The sequence below is a fragment of the Salvia hispanica genome, chromosome 6, assembly GCF_029641045.1.
Source record: "Salvia hispanica isolate PSC_SH4W2 chromosome 6, Shi_PSC_v1, whole genome shotgun sequence".
NCBI lineage: Eukaryota > Viridiplantae > Streptophyta > Magnoliopsida > Lamiales > Lamiaceae > Salvia > Salvia hispanica.
The window spans coordinates 36924792-36945434 of NC_142697.1; the positions used below are offsets into that span (position 1 = coordinate 36924792).

The window sequence follows — 20643 nt, forward strand, 5'->3', positions numbered from 1 at the left end:
GTCATTATTAAACGAAAATAATTGAAAAAACGTAAAATGGTCCAAACTCTTACAAATTTTGCTGCTTAGAATCTTGGCTAAATAACCCTAGATATTTCAAGAGATAGGAAGAGAGACACAACAAGCATTATTCCTGAACTTATGAGTGTCACACTATTATTCTTGGGAGTATATGCATATACCACACCGGCCCCCGGGTCAAATCCCCCGCCGCCACCCGTGCTGCACAATATTTGAACAAAGAGGAGTGAGAAATGTGACATTTTAACAGCAAAATTGCATAACCAAAACTAAATTCAATAATGATGCTGAAGGACTAGATATGAGTATCAATTAAGGTGAAAATGTGAAGTTCAAACCTTGGAGTAGCCTGGGACCCACATGCACCTGCAAATATATATATATTACAAAAATAAATAAATAAATCAATTAAACAAAAAAAAAGTACTATACTAGTATATAATTTTGATGAAAATGGGGAATTACTAAAGGGGGCAGATTGAGAAGGTGCAGCAGCTCCTTGAAAATCACAAGTTGCACCAAGTTGCAATTTCAGCTGATAATAGCTATTAACAGCATAACTGCAGTGATCTTGGAGGGTGTTTGGATTGAAACACCTCCCAGTTGGGAGGATTGCCGAGCAATCAGCTCCGTTTCCGCAAGCGTAATCGAGGGTTTTCTGCAGCACGCTGTCGCTCAGCCCTGATTTGCACACGCAATAGGCTGCAACTGCAAGACAAGAGAGATGATGAATTGAAGAAGAAGATTCATTTCAAAGTTAACAAAAACTTTTACTTTGTTTTTACCTGAAGAGGCAGCAAAGGCTGAGAAAATCACAAAGCTAAACACAAAAGCAGCCATCATTATTCTCTAATATAAATTAAACAAGCTCAAAAGATATTTTCTACTAGTAAAAAATCTTGAACCGATGTGCATGGGAAAAAGATAGTGGTATTGTCCGTATTTATAAGTGTGTGAAGTTGGACTTATTTGGGTTACTAGCTATCTTTTTGCATTTTATTTAATTTACTTTATATTTCTTCTATATTTTGGTAATTTGTCTACGGATAAATCTGACGTACCTTATTTTTGGACATAATATCATAGAAACAAACGAAATTATCATTATAATTATATTTTTTAATAATTTGTATGGTAGGAGTTTTCTTTGCTGACGTTAGAACACGAATTGAAGTGTAATGAATCTAATTTCATATTTACTGGATTATATATATTTTTTTTATTGTAGTGATGTTGCTAGTATGACATTTGAACTATCGCATTCCAAATTGTTGGTTGGGTTAGAATTTGCATTCAGATTTGGGTAATTATATCGCTCTAGATTTTCGTTTAGTTCGAATTTTGGTAACTATATAAACGTCGATAGTTGGATTATTATTAGATTGACATGATCGCGATCTGAATTGTTAATGCCAAACTTGAACACGATTTATTGAGGAAATTTTTAATCTGAATAGGAATTCGACCGGATATATTCAAATCAAAACACGATCCGCACACGAAACAAAGCCGTTAGCGACACATCCTATTTGTGCTGACACGACATGATATGTAGTAATTACACGAACTTGACAACTAGACGAAACGTGTCAAACAAGGGAAGAGAATCACACACAGAAGGAAAGATGTATATATTATAGAATGTCATGACTTGGAGAGAATAAGAAGAAATACATAACTCAATAACCTTCTCCAATTCTATGTTCATATTCAAGTAGATAGTATCAAAGCACATTCGATCACATGGAACGATTGTTGCCTAGGTGCAAACAAAAAGTCCCAACAAATCTAACCATGGAGGACAAACGAAAATATAGTTTTAAATCCTGATTGAACATGTCTCAAGCCTATTCGAACTATGCACATCAAACACGGGAATCGAAAAATCGGAGTCACATTCACCTCCCTCTGATGCAACGACTGGAGACGCTACTCAAAGTGCAGCGCCATTGCCCGAGACTTGGCACCAAAGATACTCTCCCCCGCTACAAGAGACGATGGAGCACAAAGCCGAAGAGTTACTGAATCGTGTGGAGGAAGAGAGACTGACGACATGAGAACAAATCTTCGACAAGAAAAAAGAGGCAATGCTGTCAATGTCACGACCAAACCTTCTAAGGATGGCAAGGTCTGTGGAATCGCGACTAGGTGCGGTAATTAAGAAGATGAAAAAAAGAAAGAGGAATAAAATCAAGAATCGAACAATAATTCATTTTAGATATGTCAAATGATACAACTTAGGATAAATTTAGTAAATCATGAAGACTGAAGCCGGATGTCAGTACTCCTTTAAATTATCGGAGTCTGTACACTGTTAAATAATTATCGGAGGTCGCGGTCCATTGTGTACTCTAGTCAGAGTAGGGTTTATTACCCTAGGACCTGTCAATTCATAACATTTTGTCATAGCCAAATAGATAAACATCATAAAAAAAATTATTTACGACAAACAATATCCTTTAAATAAACAATACGTGTTCGGTTTTTGAGAAATGTCATATAAAAAAGTTCACCTCGTTCTTTTTCCACAATTTCCCGATAACAATTCTCCATCTTTGATGCTACCTTCTTCACGATTTCTCTTTGGAAGAAAAAGTAATAATCTATTTAGCTTTGAAAAATATGCTAAAACTTCGTTATTTGCACTTATCCTATTGCGCATATGCATTTTATATTTCGATTCGGCTTCTTCCAAGCGTTTAACTTTTTTGCGTCAACTAAATCAAAAGATTTAATTTATTATATAATTAATCTGAATATTAATTTCGTAAGGTTCGTATTCAACTCAAAAGATTCACCCATCCTCAACCTTCTTGATTTGGAGATTGGGCTCTCTCTAATTAAATCGAAAGAATTTATTTACTTGGAATTATAAATTCATACCATTAAGGAATAAATTAATTCCAAGCAAGGCTTTTCTTTAAACTAAACCGGATTAAATCTTATACCTCTTAAATTAATGACGATTAATTCCTCTTGTGGTCCAAAATTTAATTTTGATTATGCATTTAAAATTGGTCTAGTATTGATCACAATTCTATGTATATATATACAGACATTACATTCTTCAAACTCAATCAGCTTATATAGCCATTGCATTATTCAAACTAAATCAGCTTACTTTAGAAAAAAATAGCTAAATGCAAGCATTCTTATCAATAAATCTTTGGATTGTAAATATGGATCTTATTAATAGCACACAAAACAAATAATATAAATTCAATACCACATTTAGAATATCATTCTATTTTATTTTTAAAACAATTGTAATTCGAAGGTAACAATGTACGTAGAACTGATCAGAAGTCAGAACCACTCCCTACCCAACATGGACGACATGCTCTCATATAGATATATAGGAAAATGATTCAATCATAAATCAACCGCTTCCCCAAAAATAATTACTACTATAAACGAAAATGAATGAAAATAAAAAAAGGGTCCAAATTCTTAAAATTTAGCTGCTTCGAATCTTGGCTAAATAACCCAAGACATTACAAGAAATTGGAAGAGAGACGCAGCAACAAGCATTATTGAACTTATGAGTGTCACACTACTAGCACTTTTATCATTGACGCCGGTATATATCATATGGGCTGTCGGGCCAAGGCTCCCGCCAGGGATGGTGGTGGCTTGGCCCTCGCTGGGGGTGGTACCCGCCGCAAGGCCAGGGCTCCCGCCAGGGATGGTACCCACTGGCGGACCAAGGCTCCTACCCGGAGTGGAGGTGCCTTGGCCCCCGCCGGGAGTGGTACCAGCTGGCGGGCCAAGGCTCCTTCCTGGGATGGTGGTGCCTTGGCCCCCGCCGGGGGTGGTGGTGTTGCCGCCATCCGCGCTGCATAATATTTCAACAAATTAAAAGGTGTGAGAATGACATTTTTAAGAGCAAAATTGCATAACCAAACCCAAATTCAATAATGATGTTGAAGGACGAGAATATTGATTGAGGTTTATAAAAAATATTTTCTCTAATTACAAATAAATTAAAATAACTATTTTCTAATTAAGGTTTCTACACATTGTTTTAGTAGCTACGTTAAAACAATTACTACCTCCGTCCTTGAAAATTTGACCCAGTTTACCATTTCGATCCGTCCCTGAAAGTTTAAAAGTAGAAACCACATCCCACCAACTTTTTCAACTCACTTTTCATTACATTTCTTAAAACTCGTGTCTGGTCAAAGTGTGTCAATATTTGTGGGACGAAGATAGTATTGATTTACTGCACATCACAATATATATGTTGGTTTATCTGATAATCATATACGTAAATCCATTGAATGTAGAGGGAAACATGATGAGCATTTAAGTGAATGATCACAACATCTATGGAAAAAAAAGTCATATATATGAAATAGATCAGAATTGGTTTCGACTTAGGAGGTAATAGAAACATGTTCTACCAATGAATTTCATTCATAAAAAGTCATTAGCGAGTAGTAGAATTTTGTTTCCCTAAAGAAATACTACTAAAAAACCTTGTATGTATTCCAACAAAGCTTCTGCAAATATTAAAAATCCACAAAATCAAACTCTGAATAAGGAAAAAGTGAAGTTGAAACCTGGGAGTAGACTGGTAGACACATGCACCGAGCATAGCTGCAAATATTAATAAAAATCAAATAAACCAAAAAAACAAAAGAAATTTGATGAAGATAGGAAGTTACCATTGGTGATATTTTGAGAGAGAGCAGCAGCTCCTTGGAAATTACAAGTTGTACCAAGGTGAGATTTCTTATGATATAAACTATTAACAACGTAATTGCAGTGATCTTGGAGGGTGTTTGGATTGTAACAGTTCCCACTTTGGCTGATTTCTGAGCAATCAGCTCCGTTTCTGCAAGCGTAATCGATGGTTTTCTGCAGCACGATGTCGCCCAGCCCTGAGTTGCACAAGCAAAAGGTTGCATCTGCAAGAGAAGACAGCTGTTTTAATAAGTTGAAGAAGATATATTAAAACTAGTAGTACATAGTTTTTACCTGAAGAGGCAGCCAAGGCTGAGAAAATCACTAAGCTAATCACAAAAGCAGACATCATCATTATTCTCTAATGAATTTAACAAGCTCAAACCAAAATTTTTTACTAGGAAAAATTCTTGGACCAACAGGAGAAGAGATAGTGGAATTGTGCGTGTATATAAGTGTACATGTGTGAAGTTGGAGTCAGGCTCAGCATTATTATTTGGGTTACTATCTTCTTACATTTTACTTACTATTTAATTTACTCTATTTTCTTTTCTTTTTTTTTTGGAAAAAATACTATGATGATTTTCCTTATTTTTGGACATAATATCGTACCAACTAACTAAATAATCAATTTGAAACACCAATTGAAGTTCGGCGAGTCTTATTTCATATTTACTGCATACTATATTTTCTTATTGCAGTGATGTTACTAAAATGACATTTAAACTATCGCATTTTCGTAATTGGTTGGTTGGATCATGGATGATCAGGATTTGCGTTCATATATGGGTAACTATAGCACTCAGGATTTTCTTTTAATTAACGCGACGGGTTGGGTTATTATTGAATTGATATAATAACGATCATAATTGTTAAAATTAAACGTAAACGTGATTTGTTAAGAAAATTCTTAATTCGAACATAAACCTGACCTGCTACATTTAAACTTGAATACGATGGGCACACGACAAGAATGCGTTAGTGAAATGTAGTAGTATTTGTTTAGACACAACATGAGAACAGTATATAACAACGACACGGACTCCGCATCACACAATTAACATAATATTTTGGAGAAAAAATATCGCAAAATAGTCATATGTTTAAGATATAGAAATGTAAGATTATCATATGCTTAAGACAACAAAAATAGACTTTAGTCTAATGTTTAAGTGCTTAATTAATACTCCGTCCCTCCGCTATTTAAAGTTCCATTTTGACTTGACACAGATCTAAAGAAATTGTTTGAATTTGTAAAATGAAATGCATGAAAAAAGTTAATAAAATATGAATTTTATATATTAATTTTATAATAAAATATAATTATACTGATGTAATGGAGTTTTAGGCTCACTTACCAAAACTAAAAATAAGTAAATGAGAATTTTAATTGCAGACGTACTGAAATAACAAAATGAGATATTATTTCATAAACGAAGGAATAATATTTAATTTATTAATCAGGTCAAAATTGCTTTCACCGTTGAATTTAACAACACTGTCATTTTAGAACTAAATATTCTAATTCATAATGTTAAGAACTCGAAGCTATCAAACAGTGAAGCTGAAAATTAAAAAGGAAAAAAAAAAAAAAAAACTTGAACCTATCAAACAAATACTTCCTCCGTCCCACAAAGATTATCCCATTTTTCCATTTCCGTCTGTCCCACAAAGTTTCCGTCTGTCTCATTTCACTTTTACCGTTTTTTGGTAGTAGACCTCATATTCCACTAACTCATTCCTACTCACATTTTATTATAAAACTAATACTTTAAAAATATGACCCACATCCCATCAACCTTTTCAACTCACTTTTCATTACATTTTTTAAAACTCGTGCCGGATCAAAGTGGGATTATCTTTGTGGGATGAAGGGAGTAATAAAATGATTATATATAAATCAGACAAAATATTTCAATTTTATGTGAAGACATATTTTAAACCCCAAAGAGGAAAAAGAATCCAAATACCGGTTATACTGGATCGAAAGCCCATTAACTTATGTAACGCTAAAGCCCAAATTAACTTCCAGAAATGACCCTAACAATATGGATAATCTCGGACAACCCAGTTTTAAATTCCTAAATTGACCCTTCTCTTTTCAGATCCATGAACAGAATCCACAGTCGATTCGTACAGCAAATCCATTCATAAACCCTAAATCCCCACTGAAATCCTACTCTTCTTTTACTATTTTTTCAAAAATTAGCTCTCATTTCGTTTACAAATAACAAAATTCCAAATCGCATGAAATTGAATTTATAGATACAATTTCCATACGTAATTCTGTATCCATCCGCCATGGCGCCGATCGCGTTTCTGGCGAAGTCGCGGCCTTACCTCCACCGCCAGAACCTCAAATTCATATCCACATTTGTTCACCTCCAGGCGGAGCCGCAGCTGGCGGATTCGCCGGCCTCGATTCCGCCGCCGCTCCCGCCGAATCCTGCTTCCGGCAGTCCTCGCTACAGTGAGAACTGGCGGAATCCTTCCGCAGCGATGGGGGGAGACGGTGCGCTCGTCCCAATCGGGTTAGGGATTCTGCAGCAGACGCAGGGATCGCGGATGCAGATGCTCTCGCAATCGCTTGATGCGGAGAGTCTGATGAATAAGTTCGCGGATTGGATGACGACGCAGCGGTGGGAGGACATGAAGCAGCTCTTTGAGTTCTGGATTAAGTCGTTGGATAAGAATGGGAAGCCTAACACGCCTGATGTTAATCTGTGTAATCATTATTTGCGTGCAAATGTGATGATTGGGGCATCCGTTGAGGAATTGCTTGATATTGTGGCGCGGATGGATGATTTTGCCGTCGTGCCTAATGCTGCTTCGTATAATCTTGTGCTTAAAGCGATGCAGAGGAATGGTGAAGCACTCGCTGCTGTGAAATTGATTGAAAGGTTGGATATTTATCTGAAAATTAAGGGTGAACAATAAATATGCTGCTTCTGTTATATCGCAAAATCTGTATGAAATGTATGTTAGTCTGTTGGTAAATTCTGGGAGGGAGAAATTTTTTATAGGGCAATTGGTATGATATCTAGAGGTTCTTGCAGAATTTCCATGAAATGTATGTTACTTATGATGGAAAGCTATTTCCTCTTGTAGTAATACACCATGTAACGGTTCTGTTTGTACTTGTTCGTAAGCTTCTTTAGTTCTTCAATTTTGGTGCTTTATGGTTTTGTATTTGTCTATCTTATTATATGGTAGTAAATTTATCTACAAGCATGGACGTTGTGTACTTTTTTCTCAATTTCTCAGTTCTGGCCATGGTCGAGGCTATAGGTAGTGGGAAGGAATAAAGGGGTGTGTGGATTGACTAACATCATTGGACCGTATTGGTATCTTTTCTGTTTGAGGGTTCTGGGGGCACAAAATTCAGTCTACTGTTTGATGGTTAACTCTTTATCTTGTTGACATCAGGATGCTGGAGATGGGAAAAATACATAAGGAATCTTTGCCCGATGGCGAATCATTTGACTTAGTTATTGAGATTCTACTCTCAAAAAATAAAATTGATTCTGCCCTGAAGTATGTAGATCTAACATTGAAATCTGGCTATATGTTATCTATGAAAGCATTTGTGGACTGCGTGCAACGTTGTGTTAGTAACCAGAGGCTGGATACGTTGGTCTCAATTATTGAGAGATGCAAGGTGCACACTTTTGCTGGCTATTTGACGTTTGATATGATGTAGAGTTCTTTCATGTACTTCGACTACTGACTCTTGTCTTATGGATGGCATCAGAAAATGGATCAAAACAAATCCTTATGTCCTCCTTGGCGCGTATGCATGTCTATTGCTAATGTCGCAATGCAATCGGATAACAGTGAGCTAACTTATTATGCTCTCGAGTTCATGGCTAAATGGATTGCACGAGGGGAGGTTGCGAGGCCTCCTATGTATCTTTCTGTAGAAGAAGGATTAGTTGTGACAGCCCTAGGCACAGCTGGTAGAACTTTCAATTCTAGACTCCTGGATGGTGCATGGGCTATCCTTAAGCGCTCATTACGCCAAAATAGCCTTCCCAATCCTGAATCATACCTTGCGAAAATATATGGACTTGCTAATTTGGGAAACCTGCCAAAGGCTTTTGGTACTCTTCGTGAGTTTGAGGCAGCTTATGGAAATGCGGACCGTGAAGATACTGAGGATCTGTTCTCTCCTTTCCATTCTCTAGAGCCTCTAGTTAGGGCATGCTGCAAGGATGGTTTTACGAGTCTAGATTCAGTAAGTTTTTTTTATGCATTTTCTTTCCAATTGATCTTATGATGTGTGAAATTTGATGAAATTTCTATACATCAAAATGATGCTTCCTTTGATAATTTGATTTAATAGTAGTATTTATCTTTACATGATACTCAGCGTGCATGTAATTTCCTTATGTGTTGGCTTGTTGAAGTGTATAGTGCTGCAGTTGCAATTTCGTGTGGTTGATTTGTACTTTTGAAGTGTTTTCTCAGGTTTATTTTCAGCTGGAGAATTTAAGCAAAGCTGACCCTCCATACAAGTCTATTGCTGCTCTCAATTGTGTTATTCTTGGCTGTGCAAATATATGGGATGTTGATCGTGCCTATCAGACATTTAGTGCCATTGAAGAATCTTTTGGACTTAGCCCAGATGTTCATTCATACAATGCCCTGATTTGTGCTTTTGGGAAGCTTGGCAAGGTAACTCAGTTGCATAGACCTTTCTTTCTTTCCCTTTCTTTGAAATATGCAATTACTAATAACTATTCCCAGTAAATATATCCGAACCTCATAGTTTTGTTGCTCAAACCTATGAAGTTTTAGTGTCCACATACCCATATCAAATTGCTTCTGTATGCCGGTCCTTCTATCTACTTGATAAAAGCCATGTACACATAAGTCGCCGACGTGTAGTCTTCATGAAGGTGCAGAGGTGTGATGTTCAATGGAACTGCTTAATTAGTTACTCACAGAAGAGCTTCCTGTATATTGATGGTTTTTAAGGGATTGTCTTTCAGTGCAGCAAACGTGCAAGTCTTTCTTTTTGCATACTTCTGCCACATAATAAAAGACTGTTTTCTGTGGCAGAGAGATGAAGCGGTAAAAGTATTTGAGCACTTTGTTGGAAAAGGTCTGAAACCAAATGCTACCACATATTCACTGCTTATTGATGCTCATCTTGTTAAGCGGGATCCTAAAGCTGCGCTCTCTGTGGTGGATGAAATGGTATATATTAATGTGTCCCCTTATTAAATTTCAGTATGTTTGACCATTATGTTTGTCACTTTCCAGACTCATGCAGTCTGGCTAAACCTGAAATTTGACTTCTTGAGCAGGTCATTGCAGGGTATAAACCATCCAAGGATATACTACAAAAGGTTCGAAGGCGTTGTTTCCGGGAGCTGGATTATGAATCTGATGACAAGGTGGAAGCCATTACAAAACAGCTCAAAATTAGAATGAGAACGGCAAATGATATTCGCAGAAATATGCTCTTCAATCTCCAATACAGAGAGAACGCCCAACCGTAAGTTCTCTAGTACCATCAACACATTTCATCCATCCGCAATTATTTTTGTTATTCTTTCAGTATATAGTTGAGGTCAACTTATTGTTTTGAGAATCACACTTAAACACATAATTTCATGTGGAATCTCTGCAGTGCTCTGTGTTTTGCAGTTTGTCAAATCTTAACTCTTGCTATTACTCATGTCTGAGCAGGATAAATGGACAACAAATGTAGCTTTTTTCATGCTACTTACTTATGTGTCTTGACCCCAATCTACAAAAGAGCTTCAGAGGGTCAGTTGCTGATTCGAAACATCGTGATGATGGGGCTCAACACTTACCAGAAATAAATAAAAAAGTTTGGCTGTAGCTTTACATTTTTGGTCACATCTCCTACATGTTCCTTGCTTCGATTTCATTAGGTTTCTTGCCTACCTGTATTCTGGTTCTGGATTTACAGGATAATATGATTTGTTACTATTGATTTTGAGTTGGGAGATGGTACAGCTTCCACAACATTTACCCAAGGTGGATATGGCCTTGGTCTTATCTTGGAGCTGATTGTATTTATTAACAGTGTTTTAATCATCAGTTTTTAGCTTCAGAAATCTGAGTTGTTTCACCTTATAATTTAGGAAAATGTTAGCAAATTTTGGGGAATTTGTTTGGATGCAGGTGCTGAATGCTTCCTATTTCTCTTTTTGGCATTTTTTGATTTGATGTAATAGCTCGCTTTTGTTAATGAGTGCGAATAGAGCAAAACAAACCTGTTTATTATAAGTATATGCTTTATGTGTTAAAATCCCAAAAATTACTGTGGAAGAGACTGAATGATGCGCAAACAAAAGGAGGCAAAATGGATTGTTGCTTAGTTTGCTAAAAAGTGAAATTATTCATCATTACAAAATAACCTTTCATTACATTATTACATGAATACTTTCTTTACTCAAAAAATACTACTACTACTACTTCTATAAGAGTATAATTTTTGTTTGCAAAACAATCCTGCTAGTGTTATTGAAATGAACTCCACGGAACAAAACATGACAAAAAGATACGACATCTACGCCATAAATTTCTTAAGAAAAAAAGAAGCCATGTTTGCGAATACACAGAACTCATAACAAAAGCCTCGGTACACAATCCAGACGAGGGCGACGAGATAACCATCGTAGCCTTAGTCTGCTAACAACTTACAATAACGAAAAACTAATGGGGTGTGAGAAACACAGCGGGCAGAGACTAATCCCACAGATCTCATCTTTGTTTTTGTTTCTTGATGACAATAACTTGGCACTGCAAACTATCTCAAGCTGCCAACAGCCTTGCTCTGTGCGGAAGCTTCTTTCAATGACAACAACATCCTCGAACCAACATCTACCTGCGTTGCTTGGATACTGTCGCCCCGTTGTTACTCCTGCAAAAAAAAAACCAAACACACTAGTCGTTAGTGTCTGAAAACGACGTTGGTGCAGGAGAAAAACTTCAGCTTTTCCACCTCTGCCTTTTCTTCCTTTGCCTCCTCGCCCTTGGAGCTCTCCTCTCCTGCACACACAAAGGAAAACACTGTCTCATTAGAAGTCGAGAGCATGAGCTTAAACCCTCAGAATGACTCGATTTTGTTTACCTCCATCTTCAGGCAAATCAGAGGTCCAGAGAGTGAGGTTGTCCCGCAACAGCTGCATAATCAAGGTGCTGTCTTTGTAAGACTCCTCGCTCAATGTATCCAGCTCCGAGATGGCCTCATCAAAAGCTTGCTTCGCCAAATGGCAGGCCCTGCCCATCATCATTAAACAGCCATGTACCTTTTTCTTATCTGGATCCAAAATGTTCGACAAAAAAAGTAAAGGATCGTGCAAAACTAGTACCTCTCAGGGGAATTCATAATCTCGTAGAAGAACACCGAGAAGTTCAAAGCTAGACCAAGGCGAATCGGGTGGGTTGAGGGGAGCTCAGTACTTGCTGTGGCTGATGCCGCCTACATAAACACGGAAAAATTGATTAATAGGAAGATATGACTGGAATTTTCGAGCTGGGATGTCAAAAAACTTGCCTCATAGCCCTTAAGCGACTGCTCAGCTGTCTCTTTTCGTTCCTCGTCTGTCTTAAACTCAGCAAGGTAACGGTAGTAGTCGCCTTTCCTGCATCCAAAAGAACCAAAAAACTCCATTACACCAGAATGAATGACAACTATGCATTATCTTCTCAATCAAACAAACTTTTTTCAGACATTCATATTTTTTGTATATAACCAACAACAGATCTTGATTAGTCTTACATCTTGTAGTAGAAAACTGTAGCTTCACCGGAGCCAGATGAGGGGATGAGATGCTTGTCGATGACAGAGAGAATGTCTTGGCAGATTTTGGCAAGCTCGTCCTCCACCTTCTGGCGATAGCCCTTGATCAGCTTCACGTTGTTCTCGTTCCCCTTGGACTCCTCCTTCTGCTCGATCGAGGACATGATCCTCCATGAAGCTCTACGGGCGCCAATCACGTTCTTGTAACCAACCGAAAGGAGGTTTCTCTCGTCCACCGACAGCTCAACATCTAGTTTCGCCACTTGCTTCATACATTCAACCATCTCTGAGAAATGAAAAAACACAATGTGGATCACAAAAAACATCATTTTTTCATCATGTAATGATGCAATGATGATAAATGGAAAATTCATAACACAGAGATGTTATTTTAACGTATTTCTAATAGATTTGAAAAAAATATTCACGAAATTTAACACGACGAATGAATCCAACACACCTTCTCAAAAATACACATCGGTGTGTTGAAAATTTGCGAATTCCAAACATACACATTACGAGTAATTCCAGAAAATAAAAACATGAAAAAGATGATACCATCATAACGCTCGGCTTGTTCTGAAAGCTTAGCCATGTAAACATGAGTCTCTCTCTCCTTCTCCGTCGACATTTTCTACTCTCTCCTTTTCTGAAAAATCAAATTTTGTCGAAAATTATAAAAAGGTAAGTTGTTGTTGTGTTGGTGAAAATTTCGCGGAGCTTGAATGAATGAGGGAGATGGTTATTATGTAGGAGAGATAAGGGAGGCACCATGTAATCTAAGCCGTTGAATTCATGGGAGTTGAGCCGCAATTTATGGAATTTGAACAACTCGTCATTACACACGTGTGTCAAGTTGTTCAATCTCTTCCATCGTTCACTCGCTACACATGATTATGTAAGATAAACTACTGATTAAAATTAATATTTTAATCTAAAAAATATAATCAAAATAGTTAAAATGTTAAATGATTGGTATCAAAGTTAAATAAGTCCCCATATAAAAAAACGATTATTTAAATATAAAACCTAGTTTAAACTAGCAGATTGCGTTCCCATATTCCTTCAACAAATCAGAGCAATGCTTCGAGTTCGACCTACAAAATTCACCAGACCTTCCCTAGCCCTCCTCCACTTCCACTTCCACTTCCAGTCCTTAACCACCACCACCGCCGCCGCCGCCGCCGCTGTTGCGCCGCCAAATACTCGAACCCAGATCGACGAAGCCCACCTCCTTCGAGTCTGCACAATCCTCTACCAACAGCAAAATTCTCCCGACGCAAAGCTGCACACCAATCTCAACAAAACCCAATTCCATCTAACCCACGAATTCTTTCTTCAAGTCTGCAACAAGTTCCCATATTCATGGCGGCCCGTCTACAAATTCCACCAATTTTCCACCTCCCACCCGCACTTCGCCCACACCGCCACCACCTTCAACAAGATCCTCGACGTCGTCGGAAAATCAAGAAACCTCGATCTCTTCTGGCCCCTCTGCAGAGAAGCCGGCGAGCGCCGCCTCGTCAATGTCAAGACCTACATAATCGCGCTGCGCACTTTAGCCGCCGCGAGGGAGTTGAAGAAATGCGTCGAGTTCTTCCATTTGATGAATGGTTTTGGGTATGAGTATAAAGTCGAGATCTTTAACGCTGTGATCGAGGTTTTGTGTAGGAACAAGCTTGCTGATGAGGCAAAGCATGTTGTGGTGAAGTTGAGGGATTGGATTAGGCCGGATTCGGATACCTATAGGTGGTTGATTCATGGGTTTTGTGACGTGGGAGATTTGATTGAGGCGTCGAAGCTGTGGAATTCGATGGTGGAGGAGGGTTTGGAGCCTTGTGTTGAAGTGGTAGAGTTGATGTTGGAGGGTTTGTTCAAGAGCAATAAGTTTGGTGAAGGGTTGAAGCTTTTTCAATCGATGAGGGTGAGGAGGGTGGAGAGTTTGGGGCTGTCGACGTATCGCCTTGTGATTGAGTGGCTGTGTAGGAAGGGGAAAATGGGGGAGAGTTATGTGGTTTTTGAGGAGATGAAGACGAGGGGGATTGAGCCAGACAATGAGATACTAGGATGGATAGTGTATGGGCTTATGAGTAGGGGGAGAGTGAGGGAGGCTTATGGAGTGTATCAAAGTGTGGAGAATGGGGATGTGTGTGTGTACCATGGGATGATCAAGGGGCTGTTGAAGTTGAAGAAGGCGGGGGAGGCGACAGAGGTGTTTAGGGAGATGGTGAGGCGGGGGTGTGAGCCCACGATGCACACCTACGTGATGCTGCTGCAGGGGCATTTGGGGAGGCGGGGGCGGAGAGGGGAGGATCCATTGGTGAACTTTGATACAATCTTCGTTGGGGGGTTAATCAAAGCAGGGAAATCATTGGAGGCGACTAAGTATGTGGAGAGAGCTATTAATAGAGGTGTTGAGGTTCCGAGGTTTGATTACAACAAGTTCTTGCATTACTTCTCTAATGAGGAAGGTGCAGCGATGTTTGAGGCTATGGCTGTGAAGTTGAGGGAAGTTGGCTTGTTTGATTTGGCTGATATATTAGCTAGGTATGGGGAGAAGATGGCCACGAGAGATCGAAGAAGGAACAGAGCAAATCAGTCTGTTGAAGAAGACCTTTCAATTGCATCATCTTCTCCTCAGTAATATTAATGGTACGAAAATGTGTCAGTTTGTGAAGAATGGTTTTTGGCAGAGGAGTAGGCGCTGGTCGGTCCCGTTATCTACGTCGATAACCCTTGCTTCCCAGTGAAGACGAGCAGCAACAGTTCTTGCCTTCTCTATCAGATCGATCTTGTCGGAAATGACAACCCACCCCTGTCACGATTATCACCAGATTTAATTAAAAAAAAATTTGAATGTGAATATTTGAAGCATATAAAACTCTTACACATTACCTCAGGCCGGAGAATTCGATCCATGTCGAAGATCAGATCGGTAATGCTGCACTTATCTGAAGCCAGGTGGGATAACAGACCCTTTGCATGAAGCATATCGTATGTCCGAGAATATGTAGGGAAAGGTTCACACCTTTGTCACAAGTAGTAATATTTTATTTCAGTATCGCCACATTTTAAGGAGACGTTATGTTTTTGGGTGACAGAAGCATTGGATCTTACCAGTTATGTACAACACCTGCAAAGCCTTGATCAAGAATGAAAGGGAGGGTGCTGCTTTCACCCATAGGAACAACATTCATCACCCACACTGAGTGCCCACCTTCCAGTAGGGCAGCGTTCAAGCCTCCGTAGTTCGCGTTCATGTCCATCACATTCCGGACCATGTTGTGAGGCGGGACCGGGTCTTCATCACTGGGCCTCTTGGGGTGGTCTGAGAAGATCAAAGGAGATAGCAATGGCCAGTAGTTTCTCAGAGAGGATCTCCAGAACTCCAGATCTTGAGAAAATTCTTGAGGATGAATTCCTGTAAAGCAAAGTTAAATAATGTATTGATATGATGTGATTTAAGCAACTAATTTATGGCATTACATACCATGGATTTGAAAGTCCAGAGAAGCAGAAGATCTGTTCTGAATTGGTGTCCAATGTTTGCTGGTGGTTCCACTTATGCATTTCACAAGTGGTTTGTAGTATGATAGGCCATCCTCTCTCTCACATAGAGGGAAAAGATCCTTGCTAATAATTGGGAATCAAAATCACAAATAATCAAGTACAGTACTATTTGATTTCATTTGGGAGAGTGAAACAGGAGGGATGAGAGAGAATGGGGGTAGACATTGCATAAGAGGAGATAGATTACATGGAAGCATAGCAATGAGAATCTGTAGTTTTCTGCCAGATGAAAGTCCCGTCTTGCTCAGACAAAAGATTCCAACAAAGCGTTTTGATGAATTGTTCAAAAGGACTTGAAGCACTTCCCCTTTTGGAGCCCGGAGAACTTCTGCGTCCTCTGCTCCGAGGCGAGGTCAAAACAAGGTAGCCTCCAGGCTTAAGTACTCTGTCAACTTCAATAAGAAACATGCCATCTGATGACAGACAAACTTATCATGAGTCCAAAGAAAGTATCTACTCAAAATCCGATTTGCATGCTTCAAGGAGAATGAGGTAGCGAGTGTGTCTTTGTGTATCCATTGTCTATTTACAGTTTTTAAACGAGATATGATGTAATAAAGGTGTCATTTTGTTGGGAGAACTGTCAACTGCAAGCCGCAAAAAGGTCTGTAACTGATAACTACTTCTAAATATAGCATTAAGTTATTTTGCTTTCTTTTCCACAAATATAAGTACTTCTGATTTCCTTTTCACCTGTAACAACTCCAAACAGTCTCCAATCGTTTCACAGTGCTAAAAGCCACCATGACTAAACACAGCCTTTGATTTTTTTTCTTAGATTATAACTTAAGGGCATATCACAATATCTTAGAGCAAACATTGATATAGTACCTTTGTCATCCCAGAAAATGCCACACTGGGCACAGTGAACCATATCATATGATAAAGACGGAAAAGGTAGCTGTCTCGAGAAGAAGTTGCCAATAATTGCTGGGAGACCTCTCTCGAGAGCTAGCTGAACTTGGCTTCCAGTTGATTCATATGCCGCCATACAAACAGCCATCAATTTAAGTGAAAGCAGATGCGCACCAAAGCTACCAAACCCACAGCCAATGTCTAAAACATTGCGCACCTGTAATTGATCAGACCAAAAAAAGAAAGACAGACTTCAAATACCACAATATGAAGTTATAAAATGCACTAGCTAACTGCAGAACGAATTTGACAACCTATGGATTCAGCTGAAAATTACATGCTACGATAAAACTGTTTATTGCAAGGGAAATCTTACACCAGCTTGATGAAACTCATTGTCACTCCCCAGTCCTATCATCTTGGCAATCTGGTTAGAATAATCTCTGACATCATCAGCAGTCATTCCATCATTTGAATGAAAAGCAATTTGGTTCTCTTCTAGCAACATAAGTCTGATAGAAGTTGCAAAAAATGAGCAAGTTATGCTAAAATAACACACCAAAAATGTCATTTAAAATCAAGAATACCTTTTCATCTTGCTTCCAGACGAAAGGAACTGATCCTTGCTCAGCTTCACATTTCCGCTCCATATAACATCTCTACCACCAGGCCAGGTCAATGGGATCTTATAATCCTTAGGCGAACGAGTCAGACAATGCTGCGTGTTTCTCAATACTTCACAATGACGATCAAACTCCTCGCCATCTTTGAAACCAGCTAGCAAATTGGCAGATACATTGTAGCAAGGAACACCATTCTCCATTTCCTTCCCACACGGACCGTAGTCATTCACACGATTAGCTCCCAAATTTCTCAACTCCAAATAATTATTCACTGCTTGTGCTCTCAACCTTCTATAACTTGAATAAATATTAGGTCTCGCTGAGGCAGTAGCAGAATCAAATTTACCATACAAATAAGATCTGGAGAGGGCAATCAAGCCAAAGACGGTGATTACACACAACATTAACCAGTTAATCTGCGGTCTCTGGCTCATAACAAATGGTAGGTTATTGTGCGAAGAAGTTCTCATCTCCAATTTCTGCCTTGTCTTCAACATCAAATCACAGAACTTATCTCTGCTCTAATTTTCCATTCAAGCATCTAGCGCACCATGAAATCTAGCAATTTCTTCAACATAGGATCCACAATTCTGCTGAAAACAACCAAAATACCAGATCATGAAAATCCACCAGCTGAAATTAGCACTAATACTGTAATACATCGACTGGCGCAACAGTACCAATTGAACCAACAATGCCTTCTACTTAAATGAACAATAACGAACTGAACTCATATCAATTACTCTGCCGATGAATCAAAGTGCACAGCTCAAACTTGAACTGTTCACCAAAAAAATAAATAAAAGGAAGAGCGATCCATGAAAGAATAATGATCAAAATTGAGTGTATAGTAGTGAAAAAACAGTAAATGAAGATGCAAGCACAGATCTGATCCAAAACGCACGAAAATTATAATGGAACTGTTTACCGGCACATTAAAGAAGCAGTGTGAAAGAGGTATGGGTGCAGACAGTGGAGGTTGAGTAGCAGAGTAATTCACCACTGGATTCAAGAGAGAGAAATTCTGAGCAGCCTTTTATTGTGTAAATTTATAGTATTTAGTGAGTGATTGTGTGTGTGCACTGTGCACTGACAGAGATAGAGTCGTGGGAGCGGGAATCAAGAGTTAAAGATAGAATATTTGTTCCTGGAAGGAGGAGTAGTTTTACTCAAAGTAGCACCCCTCACCCGTTCATTATGTTTTAACTTAAATTTTAATTTTTTGAATTTCTTGATATTTGGCTGATAAATAATGTGACCCTCAACTAATTAGCTCCTTCAAGCCTAAAACGGTATAAGAGCATCTCCAATGGTCGGCTAGCGACCGGCTAGCCGAACCATTGAAGTCGGTGAGCGTGAAATCGGCCAGCGGACCGGCGTGGGCTGGCCGATCGGCTAGTCGCCATTGTGGCGGCCCGATCGGCCAGCGCCGATTTTTGTTTTTTTTTTTGTTTTTTTTTAAAAAACCTATATAAACGCGATTTTCGTTTCATTTTCATTTGCACCACTTGTTTTAACGAGTTTTCTCTCTCTCTACCTTTCTGTACAAAAGCATCATCGAGCGATGGATCACAACAACGAGTCCAATCCAGCGACGAGTGGATCTCAGATTCCCACGGTACCTGTGGGATCTGGATGGGGGCAGATGGGCCCGGGGTTTAACATCCCTTAGAATCAGATGATGGGGATGATGGCCGGTGCGCCGGGGGGGGTGCAGGGGGGGAACCCGGGGGGATGCCAGGCGGGGGGCAGGGGAGCGGCGGGCAGTCAGCGCCTGGGTGGGGGGTATGCCCCAGATGCAGCAGCAGATGATGCTGCAACAGATGATGGGGATGATGTGGCAGGGCGGGATGCAGGGGTCACCGGGAGGGGACACGGTATATCGTCCCTCGCTTGATTTTTTGACGGCTTCGTCTCACACGTCGACCCCAGTGGAGACGCAGTTCACTGGCGATGACCTTCTGTCATTGCATGATATGGGGATCGATCTCGGGGATCCGGATACTCCCGTTCCGGCGAGGCGCGCCGCGCCGAAGAAGAAGACGGGGGGAAGGCCAAGGCGGTCGGCGAGTCATCGCAGCCCGCTGTTGACGACACCCCTGGCCGGAGGAAGTGGACGGAGGATGAGTACGCCGGGGTGGCCAGGGGGTGGTTGGAGGTGTGCGACGATCCGCTGGTTGCGAACAACCAGCGGGTCGTCAACATGTGGGCGAAGATCAGAGCTGCCTATAGGAGGCACTGCCCGCACGGGAAGGACTTCAGCGGGGAGGAGGTCCGGAAGGGGTGGGAGTGCACCAGGGCCGCGGTGGGCCGTTTTGCGAATTTGTACGCCAACGCCCTCCGTCAGCTCAGTAGTGGGCAGAATGAGGACGACGCCCGGAGGATAGCCGAGAGTCAGTTCCCCTTGCAGGGGAAGTATAAGGAGTTCACCTTCTGGGAGTGCTTCTTGTTGCTGAAGGACTCCGAGAAGTTCCGGGCGGGGTGCGACGCTGGGTGGCCGAAGAAGCAGCGACTGAACTATAGCGGCGACTACAGCGGCAGCAGCGGCGGATCCCACGACCTCCCCCCGGATGCTGAGAAGTTTCCATCCCCTCCTTCATTTACTGGTCGCCCCCGCCCGGTTGGACAGAAGCGGGCGCAACGGGCTGCGAGGCCCTATCGCCCCGCGAGGTCCAGTCCTCCGCCCTCCCACCCGCCCCACTCGAGTACACTCTCCATTCGCGTAACCATACGCGGGATCAGACGTACAAGGTCTTGCAAGAGTGGAGGGCCGCCACTGACCCCACGGAGAAGATGTTTCTTCACGAGATGCTCGAGAGCATGCGGGTTGATTTGAAAATCGCGAGGGCACGGCTAGCGGGTTCCGACGTGGGCTCAGATACCACGGGTGGCGGCGGCAGCGGCGACGGCGATGAGGAGTAGAGAGTGGCGACGGCGACGGCGATGCGGGGCTCGTGTGTTGAAGCCCTTTTTTTAAAAAAAAAAATCATGTATTTTTTTTTAAAAATCTTTGTATTTTTTTTAATGGAATGGATTATTTTTCCCGTATATGTCTCGTAAATTTAATTCCGTATTTTAATCGTAATTTTAATTCCGTAAATGTAGTAT

At 40.3% G+C, this 20643-nt stretch overlaps 5 protein-coding genes across 9 annotated transcripts; 2 read left to right on the plus strand and 3 right to left on the minus strand.

The window, feature by feature from the left end:
• On the minus strand, positions 1-918 carry LOC125203672 (PLASMODESMATA CALLOSE-BINDING PROTEIN 4-like). The gene is made up of 4 exons (XM_048102074.2): positions 807-918; positions 487-729; positions 360-387; positions 1-222 (listed from the first exon to the last, which is right to left on the minus strand). Exons 1-4 carry the CDS (start codon positions 862-864, stop codon positions 78-80), a joined length of 474 nt encoding a protein of 157 aa, XP_047958031.1. The 5' UTR covers positions 865-918; the 3' UTR covers positions 1-77.
• A 5887-nt stretch (positions 919-6805) lies between these two features.
• On the plus strand, positions 6806-10796 carry LOC125205951 (pentatricopeptide repeat-containing protein At1g26460, mitochondrial-like). The gene is made up of 7 exons (XM_048105175.2): positions 6806-7607; positions 8134-8365; positions 8459-8941; positions 9175-9381; positions 9769-9906; positions 10017-10207; positions 10402-10796. The coding sequence occupies exons 1-7, from the start codon at positions 7009-7011 to the stop codon at positions 10421-10423; spliced, it is 1872 nt and encodes a 623-aa protein (XP_047961132.1). The 5' UTR covers positions 6806-7008; the 3' UTR covers positions 10424-10796.
• Positions 10797-11232: 436 nt separating this feature from the next.
• Positions 11233-13648, minus strand: GRF12 (general regulatory factor 12). Its single transcript, XM_048105181.2, has 9 exons — positions 13517-13648; positions 13259-13371; positions 13046-13136; positions 12467-12773; positions 12242-12329; positions 12057-12166; positions 11816-11964; positions 11687-11733; positions 11233-11605 (listed from the first exon to the last, which is right to left on the minus strand). Exons 3-9 carry the CDS (start codon positions 13116-13118, stop codon positions 11600-11602), a joined length of 780 nt encoding a protein of 259 aa, XP_047961138.1. The 5' UTR covers positions 13119-13136; positions 13259-13371; positions 13517-13648; the 3' UTR covers positions 11233-11599.
• On the minus strand, positions 13415-18685 carry LOC125205952 (putative methyltransferase PMT5). 3 transcript variants are annotated; one of them, XM_048105176.2, is made up of 9 exons: positions 18464-18685; positions 17500-18125; positions 17289-17424; positions 16889-17129; positions 16245-16470; positions 15978-16120; positions 15605-15908; positions 15383-15515; positions 13415-15302 (listed from the first exon to the last, which is right to left on the minus strand). In XM_048105176.2, the coding sequence occupies exons 2-9, from the start codon at positions 18030-18032 to the stop codon at positions 15153-15155; spliced, it is 1866 nt and encodes a 621-aa protein (XP_047961133.1). In that variant the 5' UTR covers positions 18033-18125; positions 18464-18685; the 3' UTR covers positions 13415-15152. The 3 variants fall into 3 exon arrangements, with proteins under 3 accessions (XP_047961133.1, XP_047961134.1, XP_088916687.1); XM_048105177.2 differs by having other exon boundaries at positions 17500-18128; XM_089060561.1 differs by having other exon boundaries at positions 18216-18685.
• Positions 13569-16712, plus strand: LOC125205953 (Pentatricopeptide repeat (PPR) superfamily protein). 3 transcript variants are annotated; one of them, XM_048105178.2, is made up of 2 exons: positions 13569-15507; positions 15589-16712. In XM_048105178.2, exon 1 carries the CDS (start codon positions 13569-13571, stop codon positions 15129-15131), a length of 1563 nt encoding a protein of 520 aa, XP_047961135.1. In that variant the 3' UTR covers positions 15132-15507; positions 15589-16712. The 3 variants fall into 3 exon arrangements, with proteins under 3 accessions (XP_047961135.1, XP_047961137.1, XP_047961136.1); XM_048105180.2 differs by having other exon boundaries at positions 13569-15497; XM_048105179.2 differs by having other exon boundaries at positions 13569-15448.
• Positions 18686-20643: the final 1958 nt, after the last annotated feature.

Bases quoted from the DNA above. Each gene is read 5' to 3' on its own strand.
- LOC125203672 (XM_048102074.2), bottom strand. From the start codon at position 864: ATGATGGCTGCTTTTGTGTTTAGCTTTGTGATTTTCTCAGCCTTTGCT. The intron at 388-486 runs GTAATTCCCCAT...ATATATTTGCAG, and splicing joins TTCTCAATCTGCCCCCTTTA to GTGCATGTGGGTCCCAGGCT. The intron at 223-359 runs GTTTGAACTTCA...AATATTGTGCAG, and splicing joins GGGTCCCAGGCTACTCCAAG to CACGGGTGGCGGCGGGGGAT.
- LOC125205951 (XM_048105175.2), top strand. From the start codon at position 7,009: ATGGCGCCGATCGCGTTTCTGGCGAAGTCGCGGCCTTACCTCCACCGC. The intron at 8,366-8,458 runs GTGCACACTTTT...GGATGGCATCAG, and splicing joins CAATTATTGAGAGATGCAAG to AAAATGGATCAAAACAAATC. The intron at 9,382-9,768 runs GTAACTCAGTTG...TTTCTGTGGCAG, and splicing joins CTTTTGGGAAGCTTGGCAAG to AGAGATGAAGCGGTAAAAGT.
- GRF12 (XM_048105181.2), bottom strand. From the start codon at position 13,118: ATGTCGACGGAGAAGGAGAGAGAGACTCATGTTTACATGGCTAAGCTT. The intron at 12,167-12,241 runs GCAAGTTTTTTG...GTGTTTATGTAG, and splicing joins AGTCGCTTAAGGGCTATGAG to GCGGCATCAGCCACAGCAAG. The intron at 11,734-11,815 runs GTAAACAAAATC...TTGTGTGTGCAG, and splicing joins TGATTTGCCTGAAGATGGAG to GAGAGGAGAGCTCCAAGGGC.
- LOC125205953 (XM_048105178.2), top strand. From the start codon at position 13,569: ATGCTTCGAGTTCGACCTACAAAATTCACCAGACCTTCCCTAGCCCTC.
- LOC125205952 (XM_048105176.2), bottom strand. From the start codon at position 18,032: ATGTTGAAGACAAGGCAGAAATTGGAGATGAGAACTTCTTCGCACAAT. The intron at 16,471-16,888 runs GTACTATATCAA...GTCTGTCATCAG, and splicing joins CATTTTCTGGGATGACAAAG to ATGGCATGTTTCTTATTGAA. The intron at 15,516-15,604 runs GTAAGATCCAAT...CTTGTGACAAAG, and splicing joins GCAGGTGTTGTACATAACTG to GTGTGAACCTTTCCCTACAT.